General features: G+C 49.8%; 1 protein-coding gene across 9 annotated transcripts in view; it reads left to right on the forward strand.

The window, feature by feature from the left end:
• LOC118381393 (intersectin-2-like) overlaps nucleotides 1-11,529 on the forward strand; it is a 278,177-nt gene that overhangs the window by 71,793 nt on the left and 194,855 nt on the right. For all 9 annotated transcript variants that reach the window (XM_052471715.1, XM_052471717.1, XM_052471713.1 and 6 more), the window contains exons 9-13: nucleotides 2,743-2,885; nucleotides 6,854-6,917; nucleotides 6,997-7,134; nucleotides 8,167-8,273; nucleotides 10,428-10,636. In XM_052471715.1, coding sequence (XP_052327675.1) covers nucleotides 2,743-2,885; nucleotides 6,854-6,917; nucleotides 6,997-7,134; nucleotides 8,167-8,273; nucleotides 10,428-10,636 — 661 coding nt within the window. The remainder of the gene's footprint in view (nucleotides 1-2,742; nucleotides 2,886-6,853; nucleotides 6,918-6,996; nucleotides 7,135-8,166; nucleotides 8,274-10,427; nucleotides 10,637-11,529) is intronic.

Raw genomic sequence — 11,529 nt, forward strand, 5'->3', positions numbered from 1 at the left:
CTCTAGCAGGTAACAACAAGCTAAGTCCCTATTGGATCTGTCCTCTAGCAGGTAACATCAAGCCAAGTCCCTATTGGATCTGTCCTCTAGCAGGTAACATCAAGCTAAGTCCCTATTGGATCTGTCCTCTAGCAGGTAACAACAAGCTAAGTCCCTATTGGATCTGTCCTCTAGCAGGTAACATCAAGCTAAGTCCCTATTGGATCTGTCCTCTAGCAGGTAACAACAAGCTAAGTCCCTATTGGATCTGTCCACTAGCAGGAAGTGAAAGTGTGTAAAAATCAGTAGACAGTTTGACTCAACCCACCTGTGCTTTGTCAGTATTACCAACAGGTGTGTGTGTGTGTGTGTGTGTGTGTGTGTGTGTGTCTGTGTGTGTGTGTGTGTACTCTCTCTGCCTCTCTCTGCCTCTCTGCCTCTCTTCTGACTCTCTCTGCCTCTCTCTGCCTCTCTCTGACTCTCTCTGCCTCTCTTCTGCCTCTCTGCCTCTCTGCCTGTCTCTCTCTGCCTCTCTGCCTCTCTTCTGACTCTCTCTGCCTCTCTCTGCCTCTCTCTGCCTCTATTCTGCCTCTCTTCTGCCTCTCTTCTGCCTCTCTTCTGCCTCTCTTCTGCCCTCTTCTGCCTCTCTTCTGCCTTTCTTCTGCCTCTCTTCTGCCTCTCTGACTCTTCTGCCTCTCTTCTGCCTCTCTTCTCTTCTGCCTCTCTTCTGCCTCTCTCTGCCTCTCTTCTGTCTCTCTCTGCCTCTATTCTGCCCTCTTCTGCCTCTATTCTGCCTCTCTGCCTCTCTGCTCTGCCTCTCTCTGCCTCTCTCTGCCTCTCTTCTGCCTCTCTTCTGCCTCTCTTCTGCCTCTCTTCTGCCTCTATTCTCTTCTGCCTCTCTTCTGTCTCTCTCTGCCTCTCTTCTGCCTCTCTCTGCCTCTATTCTGCCTCTCTCTGCCTCTATTCTGCCTCTCTTCTGTCTCTCTTCTGTCTCTCTCTGCCTCTCTTCTGTCTCTCTCTGCCTCTCTTCTGCCTCTCTCTGCCTCTCTCTGCCTCTCTTCTGCCTCTCTTCTGCCTCTCTCTGCCTCTCTTCTGCCTCTATTCTGCCTCTCTCTGCCTCTCTTCTGACTATCTCTGCCTCTCTCTGCCTCTCTTCTGACTATCTCTGCCTCTCTCTGCCTCTCTTCTGCCTCTCTTCTGACTCTCTCTGCCTCTGCCTCTCTTCTGCCTCTCTTCTGCCTCTCTTCTGCCTCTCTTCTGCCTCTCTTCTGCCTCTCTTCTGTCTCTCTCTGCCTCTATTCTGCCTCTCTCTGCCTCTCTCTGCCTCTCTCTGCCTCTCTTCTGCCTCTCTTCTGTCTCTCTCTGCCTCTATTCTGCCTCTATTCTGCCTCTATTCTGCCTCTCTTCTGCCTCTATTCTGCCTCTCTTCTGACTCTCTTCTGCCTCTCTTCTGACTCTCTCTGCCTCTCTGCCTCTCTCTGCCTCGCTTCTGCCTCTCTTCTGCCTCTATTCTGCCTCTATTCTGCCTCTCTCTGCCTCTATTCTGCCTCTCTCTGCCTCTCTTCTGCCTCTCTGTCTTCTGCCTCTCTGCCTCTCTCTGTCTCTCTCTGCCTCTCTTCTGTCTCTCTCTGCCTCTCTCTGCCTCTCTTCTGCCTCTCTTCTGCCTCTCTCTACCTCTCTTCTGCCTCTCTCTGCCTCTCTTCTGCCTCTCTCTGCCTCTCTCTGTCTCTCTTCGCCTCTCTTCTGCCTCTCTTCTGACTCTCTTCGCCTCTCTTCTGCCTCTCTTCTGCCTCTATCCTGCCTCTACTCTGCCTCTATTCTGCCTATCTGCCTCTCTTCTGCCTCTCTCTGCCTCTCTTCTGCCTATATTCTGCCTCTACTCTGCCTCTATCCTGCCTCTACTCTGCCTCTATTATGCCTCTCTTCTGCCTCTCTTCTGCCTCTCTTCTGCCTCTCTTCTGCCTCTATTCTGCCTCTCTTCTGCCTCTATCCTGCCTCTATTCTGCCTCTCTGCCTCTCTTCTGCCTCTCTCTGCCTCTCTCTGCCTCTCTTCTGACTCTCTCTGCCTCTCTTCTGCCTCTCTTCTGCCTCTCTTCTGTCTCTCTGCCTCTCTCTGCCTCTCTTCTGCCTCTCTTCTGCCTCTCTGCCTCTCTCTGCCTCTCTCTGCCTCTCTTCTGCCTCTCTCTGCCTCTCTTCTGCCTCTCTTCTGCCTCTCTCTGCCTCTCTGCCTCTCTCTGCCTCTCTCTGCCTCTCTTCTGACTCTCTCTGCCTCTCTCTGACTCTCTCTGCCTCTCTCTGCCTCTCTTCTGCCTCTCTCTGCCTCTCTTCTGCCTCTCTACTGCCTCTCTCTGCCTCTCTTCTGCCTCTCTCTGCCTCTCTTCTGACTCTCTCTGCCTCTCTCTGCCTCTCTTCTGCCTCTCTTCTGCCTCTCTCTGCCTCTCTCTGCCTCTCTTCTGCCTCTCTTCTGCCTCTCTGCCTCTATTCTGCCTCTCTTCTGCCTCTCTCTGCCTCTCTTCTGCCTCTCTTCTGACTCTCTTCTGCCTCTCTCTGCCTCTCTCTGCCTCTCTTCTGCCTCTCTCTGCCCCTCTTCTCCCTCTCTCTGCCTCTCTTCTGCCTCTCTTCTGCCTCTCTCTGCCTCTCTCTGCCTCTCTTCTGCCAGACTGGGCTCTGCTTTTTTCTGAAATCAATGTGAAATCAAATCTATCTCTCTTTTTATCTCTCTCTCTCCCTCTCTTGCTCTCTTTCTCCTACTCCCCTCTCCAGTTCTAACTCCTCCTCCACCACCTCCCTGGCCAGTAACTCTCCCAAGACGTGCTCTTGTGATTGGTCCGTTCCCCAGTCCACCAGGCTGAAGTACAGACAACAGTTTAACAGTCTGGACAAGCTGATGAGTGGATACCTCTCTGGTGAGTTACAACTACCTGTCTCGTCTCCCTTCCCTTTCGCTCTTCTCTCGCTCTTCTCTCTCGCTCTTCTCTCTCTCTCTTCTCTCGGCTCTTCTCTCTCGCTCTTCTCTCGCTCTTCTCTCTCGCTATTTTTTTCTTGCTCTCTTTTCTCTCTACTCTACTCTCGTTTCTCTCTTTTCTCTTCTCTCTCGTTTCTCTCTTCTCTTCTTTCTTGTTTCTCTCTTTTCTCTTGTTTCTCTTCTCTCTCTTTTTTCTCCACTCTCTACTCTCGTTTCTCTCTCCTCTTTCTCTTCTCTCGTTCTTCTCTCTTCTCTCTCTCCTCTCTTTCTCTTCTCCCGTTCTTCTCTCCCTCTCTCTCATCTCTTTCTCTTCTCTCTCCAAGCTGATGAGTGGTTACAACTAATGTTCCTGACCCCTCAACCACTAACCGTACCTGATGTAACTTGTTTATTAACTTGTCTTCTAAGAGATGCTGCATCTCTAGTTGATGGTTGGAGAACGAGCTTCCTTCTCTTTGCACTTACAGAACTTACAGAACCCAGAATGTTGTCCCACTCCTCTTCAATGGCTGTGAGAAGTTGCTGGATAATGGCAGGAACACGCTGTCGTACATGTCGATCCAGAGCATCCCAAACATGCTCAATGGGTGACATGTCTGGTGATTATGCAGGCCATTTTCAGCTTCCAGGAATTGTGTACAGATCCTTGCGACATGGGGGCATGTATTATCATGCTGAAACATGAGGTGATGGTGGGGGATGGATCTCGATAAAATGCAATTGTGTTCGTTGTCTTATTCCTGCCACAACGCCACCTACGTTGACATCAGCAAACTGCTTATACAACAGGCCACAATCAGCAGATCAACTTTATGCGAAGTCACTGTTTTTCTTTTCCTTTTAATAAAAGGTATCTGTAACCTTCGGAAACTATTGAGACCCCTAGACTTTTCCCACATTTTGTTACATTACAGCCTTATTCTAAAATGGTTTAAATAAAAACAGAAATACCTTTAATTTACATAAGTATTCAGACCCTTTGCTATGACACTCGAAATTGAGCTCAGGTGCATCCTGTTTCCATTGATTGTCCTTTAGATGTTTCTGCAACTTGATTGGAGTCCACCTGTGGTAAATTCAACTGATTGGACATGATTTGGAAAGGCAACACACCTGTCTATATAAAGGTCCCATGTCATGAGGTCAAAGGAATTGTCCGTAGAGCACAGAGACAGGATTGTCACAGGATTGTGTCGAGGCACAGATCTGGGGAAGGGTACCAAAACATTTCTGCAGCATTGAAGGTCCCCAAGAACACAGTGGCCTCCGTCATTCTTAAGAAGTTTGTAACCACCAAGACTCTTCCTAGAGCTGGTCGCCCGGCCAAACTGACCAATCAGGGTAGAAAGGCTTTGGTCAGGGAGGTGGCCAAGAACCCGATGGTCACTCTGACAGGGCTCCAGAGTTCCTATTTGGAGATGGGAGAACCTTACAGAAGGACAACCATCTCTGCAGCACTCCACCAATCAGGCCTTTATGCTAGAGTTGCCAGACGGAAGCCACTCCTCAGTAAAAGGCACATGACAGCACGCTTGGAGTTTACAAAAAGGCACCTGAAGACTCTCAGACCATGAGAAACAAGATTCTCTGGTCTGATGAAACCAATATTGTAGGACCTGTAGGAGCTGTAGGAGCTGTAGGACCTGTAGGAGCTGTAGGAGCTGTAGGACCTGTAGGAGCTGTAGGACCTGTAGGAGCTGTAGGACCAGTAGGACCTGTAGGACCTGTAGGAGCTGTAGGAGCTGTAGGAGCTGTAGGAGCTGTAGGACCTGTAGGACCTGTAGAAGCTGTAGGACCTGTAGGAGCTGTAGGAGCTGTAGGAGCTGTAGGAGCTGTAGGACCTGTAGGAGCTGTAGGAGCTGTAGGACCTGTAGGAGCTGTAGGACCTGTAGGACCTGTAGGACCAGTAGGAGCTGTAGGAGCTGTAGGACCTGTAGGAGCTGTAGGACCTGTAGGAGCTGTAGGACCTGTAGGAGCTGTAGGACCTGTAGGAGCTGTAGGAGCTGTAGGAGCTGTAGGACCTGTAGGACCTGTAGGAGCTGTAGGAGCTGTAGGACCTGTAGGACCTGTAGGAGCTGTAGGAGCTGTAGGACCTGTAGGAGCTGTAGGACCTGTAGGACCTGTAGGAGCTGTAGGAGCTGTAGGACCTGTAGGAGCTGTAGGACCTGTAGGACCTGTAGGAGCTGTAGGACCTGTAGGAGCTGTAGGACCTGTAGGACCTGTAGGACCTGTAGGACCTGTAGGACCTGTAGGAGCTGTAGGACCTGTAGGACCTGTAGGACCTGTAGGACTTGTAGGACCTGTAGGACCTGTAGGACCTGTAGGAGCTGTAGGACCTGTATGAGCTGTAGGACCTGTAGGACCTGTAGGACCTGTAGGACCTGTATGAGCTGTAGGACCTGTAGGACCTGTAGGACCTGTAGGACCTGTAGGACCTGTAGGACCTGTAGGACCTGTATGAGCTGTAGGACCTGTAGGACCTGTAGGACCTGTAGGACCTGTAGGACCTGTAGGACCTGTATGAGCTGTAGGACCTGTAGGACCTGTAGGACCTGTAGGACCTGTAGGACCTGTAGGACCTGTAGGACCTGTAGGAGCTGTAGGACCTGTAGGAGCTGTAGGACCTGTAGGACCTGTAGGACCTGTAGGAGCTGTAGCACCTGTAGGACCTGTAGGAGCTGTAGGAGCTGTAGCACCTGTAGGACCTGTAGGAGCTGTAGGACCTGTAGGAGCTGTAGGACCTGTAGGACCTGTAGGAACCTGTAGGAGCTGTAGGGGCTGTAGGACCTGTAGGACCTGTAGGAGCTGTAGCACCTGTAGGAGCTGTAGGACCTGTAGGAGCTGTAGGACCTGTAGGAGCTGTAGGACCTGTAGGAGCTGTAGGACCTGTAGGACCTGTAGGACCTGTAGGACCTGTAGGAGCTGTAGGACCTGTAGGAGCTGTAGGAGCTGTAGCACCTGTAGGACCTGTAGGAGCTGTAGGACCTGTAGGAGCTGTAGGACCTGTAGGAGCTGTAGGAGCTGTAGGACCTGTAGGGGCTGTAGGACCTGTAGGACCTGTAGCACCTGTAGGAGCTGTAGGAGCTGTAGGAGCTGTAGGACCTGTAGGAGCTGTAGGAGCTGTATCTACTACACTTTGATTCAGATCAAAACTGAATCCCTCAGAGATCCAATGCGGCTGAGGATTATAGTCTTGACGTCTATTCATGCAACAAACAATACTAATCTTACAAATATAAAAATAAATATCATTATATATTGAATCATTAAAATGTAAGAACATTTCAGGAAACTGCCTACGTATTAGATTTGCACATAGCTAGTTCAATATAGTACCAGGCTACAATATATTAGTAAAACCTAGGAAAGCACATCATACTGTAGCACTTTCTTTATTTTGATCACGCAGATCTTCCATGTTGTGTCTATACTTTACAGTATTACAGTATTACAGTATTTCCTTTATAACACTTTTTAATGACATCACAAAATAACAAACCATATGACATTAGTGTCCATCACTGGCCTTTCCACACGTTCCTATGTTAGAAATATTATTTCAGTATTCGCTTTAGAATGTGATAAGTGTGTTGTTGTGGTCGGTAGTTGTAGTCAGACGCGATAATCTGTAGTTGTGTTGTTGTGGTCGGTAGTTATGGTCGGTAGTTGTAGTCAGAAGCTATAATCTGTAGTTGTGTTGTTGTGGTCCGTAGTTGTGGTCTGTAGTTGTGGTTGTGTGTTTGGTCGGTAATTGTGGTCAGTGGTTGTGTGCTTCTGGTTCAGTGGTTTTGTTTTCGGTAATTATGTGTTTGTGGTCAGTACTTTTGGTCAGTGACCTTGTTTCTGGTTCAGGTCAGGTCTTTCGGTAGTATCTTAGTTTGTAATACGTTGTTGTGTTGTGTTTCTCAGGCCCTCAGGTGAGGTACGCCCTGACTGCCTCCAACCTGACCCAGACACAGCTCGCTACCATCTGGTGAGTTTGTGAGTGGCTGTCTGTCTCTGTGTGTGTTCGTCTTTCTGAATGTGTGTGTAATTTATTGGTGTGGGTGCAGGACCCTGGCTGACGTGGATAAGGACGGTCAGCTGAGAGCTGAGGAGTTTATTCTGGCCATGCACCTGGTAGACATGGTTACGACAGGATGTCCGCTACCCCTCACCCTGCCCTCAGACCTGGTACCCCCCTGTCTTAGGTAACACACACACACACACACACACACACACACACACACACACACACACACACACACACCCTTCCCACAGACCTGGTACCCCCTGTCTTACACACACACACACACACACACACACACACACACACACACACACACACACACACACACACACACACACACACACACACCTTCCCTCAGACCTGGTACCCCCTGTCTTAGGTAACACACACACACACACACACACACACACACACACACACACACACACACACACACACACACACACACCTTCCCTCAGACCTGGTACCCCCTGTCTTAGGTAACACACACACACCCTTCCTCAGACCTGGTACCCCCACACACACACACCCTTCCCTCAGACCTGGTACCCCCTGTCTTAGGTCAGACCTGGTACCCCCTGTCTTAGGTAACACACACACACACACACACACACACACACACACACACACACACACACACACACACACACACACACACACACACCCTTCCTCAGACCTGGTACCCCCTGTCTAGGTAAACACACACACACACACACACACACAGGTCCGTCAGACCACCCCCTGTCACACACACACACACACACACACACACACACACACACATAACCTTCCCTCAGACCTGGTACCCCCCTGTCTTAGGTAACACACACACACACCCTTCCTCAGACCTGGTACCCCCTGTCTTAGGACCACAACACACACACACACACACACACACACACACACACACACACACACACACACACACACACACACACACACACACACACACACACACACACACCACCCCCTGTCAGGTAACACACACACACACACCTTCCTCAGACCTGGTACCCCCTTAGGTAACACACACACACACCTGTCTTAGGTAACACACACACACACACACACACACACACACACACACACACACACACACACACACACACCCTTCCCTCAGACCTGGTACCCCCCAGTGCTCACACTATCTCTCTGATTGGAGTTTTGAATGAAGTCTTTCAGCGTTGTTTCAGGTTTTCTCTGTCTCCTGTAGAGATAGCAGGCCAGTAGAGATGTTGAATGGAACTGGGCCCTACCTCTCCACTGGCCTGATAGACGGGACAGCAGATCTTCAACCTGCACACAAGAACAAGAACAACGGTACATAACCTTATCCATAACCCTAACATAACCCTAACATAACCCTAACATAACCATAACATAACCATAACCCTAACCCTAACATAACCATAACCATAACATAACCCTAACATAACCCTAACATAACCCTAACATAACCATAACCCTACATAACCCTAACATAACCATAACCCTAACCCTAACATAACCATAACCCTAACATAACCATAACCCTACATAACCCTAACATAACCCTAACATAACCATAACATAACCCTAACCCTAACCCATAACATAACCCTAACATAATCATAACCCTAACATAACCCTAACATATATATAAATATATATACAAAAAAAATATGCCATTTAGCAGACGCTTTTATCCAAAGCGACTTACAGTCATGTGTGCATACATTCTACGTATGGGTGGTCCCGGGAATCGAACCCACTACCCTGGCGTTACAAGCGCCATGCTCTACCAACTGTGCTACATAACCATAAGCCTAACATAACCCTAACCATACATAACCATAACCCTAACATAACCATAACCCTAACATAACCAGAACCCTAACATAACCCTAACATAACCCTAACATAACCATACCATATCCATAACCCTAACATAACCATAACCCTAACATAACCATAACCCTAACATAACCCTAACATGACCATAACATAACCATAACCCTAACATAACTAACCTAACCATAACCCTAACCTAACCTAACATAACCATAACCCTAACATAACCATAACCATAACATAACCATAACCCTAACATAATCATAACCATAACATAACCATAACCCTAACATAACATAAACATAACCCTAACATAACCATAACCTAACCATAACCCTAACATAACCATAACTCTAACATAACCATAACCCTAACATAACCATAACTCTAACATAACCATAACCCTAACATAACCATAACCCTAACATAACCATAACCCTAACTATATGAGGGGTTATAGGGGGTTATAGGTCGACAACTGTCTCTCTTACCCCTTCAATGGTGCCGACTTTATGTACTCTCTCCTTCTGTCTCCCCCCTGATCTCCTCCCACCCTTCTCTCCTCTCTCTCCTCTCCCATCCCTCCTACTCTCCCTCTCCCCTCCCTCCTCCTCCCCCCTCTCACCTCCTTCTTACTCCCCCCTCTCTCCTACTCTCCTCTCCCCTCCCTCTCCTCTCCCATCCCACCTCCTTCCTAATCTCCCCTCCCATCCCTCATACTCTCCTCTCCTCTCCCCTCCGTCCTTCTCTCACCCTCTCCCCTCCTTCCTACTCTCCCCTCCCTCCCTCCCCTCCTCCCCTCTCCCCCCTCCTCTCTCCCTCTCTCCCTCCCCCTCTCCTCCCTCCTCTCCCCTCCTTCCTCCTCCCCTCTCCCCTCCCGTCCCTCCACCTCCCCTCTCCTCTGCCCTCCCTCCACCTCCCCTCTCCCTCCCCCTCCCTCCTCCTCCCCTCTCCCTCTCCCTCCTCCCTCCCCTCTCCTCTCCCTCCCCCTCCTCCTCCCCTCTCCTCTCCCATCCCTCCTCCTCCCCTCTCCTCTCCCCTCCCTCCTCCTCCCCTCTCCTCTCCCTTCCCTCCTCCTCCCCTCTCCTCTCCCATCCCTCCTCCCCTCTCCCTCTCCCTCCTCCCATCCCTCCTCCTCTCCCCTCCCCTCTCCTCTCCCATCCCTCCTCCTCTCCTCTCCCTCCCTCCTTCCTCCTCTCCCATCCCCTCTCCTCTCCCATCCCTCATCCTCCTCTCCCCTCCCTCCTCCTCCCATCTCCCCTCTCCTCTCCCATCCCTCCTCCCTCCTCCTCCCCCCTCCCTCTCCCCTCCCTCCTCCTCATCCCCATCCCTCCCATCCTCTCCTCTCCCCTCCCTCTGTCTCTCCTCTCACCTCCCTCCCCTCCTTCTCTCCCTCTCCTCTCCCCACCCCCTCCTCTCTCTCACCTCCTCCTCTCTCCTCTCCCCCTCCCTCTCCCTCCTCTCCCCTCCCTCCTCTCCTCTCCCCTCCCTCCTCTCCTCTCACCTCCCTCCTCTCCTCTCACCTCCCTCCTCTCCTCTCACCTCCCTCCTACTCTCCTCCCCCCTCCTCTCCCATCTCCCCTCCCTCCTACTCTCCTCTCCCCTCCCTCCTTCTCTCCTCTCTCCTCCCTCCTCCTCCTGTAGTATCGTATGAAGACCGTCTGAAGGAAAACTTTGCGCGAGGCAGCGCTGAGCTGGAGAAGCGTCGTCTGGCTCTAGAAGATAAACATAGGAGGGAGGAGGAGATGAGAGAGAGGGAGGCCACTGAGGTGCAGGGGATGAGAGAGGTGTGGGAGCAGGAGCAGGAGAACAAGAGACAACAAGAAGAGGAGAGACGGAGAGAGAGAAAGGAGGTGGGACCAGTGTTCATTTTGTCAACAAAAATAATAATATATGATATAATATATGCCATTTAGCAGACGCTTTTATCCAAAGCGACTTACAGTCATGTGTGCATACATTCTACGTATGGGTGGTCCCGGGAATCAAACCCACTACCCTGGCGTTACAAGCGCCATGCTCTACCAACTGTGCCACAGAAGGACCACAAAATAGACTCAAATATTTGTGAAACATATTTGTCAAACACCACATTTCAGTGGCAAGACTATAACTGACTGAATAGACCCAGAAAAAAAACTATAACTAAACCAAAATAATGTTTCATTTCAGTTGACTGAAACGAGACGAAATGATCTCTGACTAAAATCTGCCCACTAAGTGGACTGGACAAGAGTGGAGTAGAGAGAATGCACGTTTTTTCCATTGATAAACACAATTAATACAATTAATATTAGCATCACAGATGCACAGTGCAAATCTGTTGAGCAGTTAGCAAAGACACGTCACAACCGGCACGCACAGCCTTCATCAGCTGGTGAGCTACGGGGGAGTTAGCGATGAGTGTGGGCAGAACAGCTCCTAATTATACTCTCTTGCTTCCCCGTAGCTAACCAGTCAACACCAAGCTTTCAAAGTTAGCTACCTGGTTAAGAAACACAAGTTGCTTTATGAAATGTAAAAACAATAGCAGCATTGAGAAAAACAACAGACCAGGTATGTGTTTCTCTCCGTTGAGTCTAGAAAATTAGTCTCACTCAACCCTCCCACTTAGCCTACTGCGCTTCTTAGCCAGGTTCTATAGCCAACAAGTCCTCCCATTTCCTCTGCTTGACAAATTACAGTTTGAAAGATATGACCCATAATAGGGGCTCAACATATTTTCCTTTCTATGGTTCGTTGGCAG

Source organism: Oncorhynchus keta, chromosome 19 (genome assembly GCF_023373465.1).
Source record: "Oncorhynchus keta strain PuntledgeMale-10-30-2019 chromosome 19, Oket_V2, whole genome shotgun sequence".
NCBI lineage: Eukaryota > Metazoa > Chordata > Actinopteri > Salmoniformes > Salmonidae > Oncorhynchus > Oncorhynchus keta.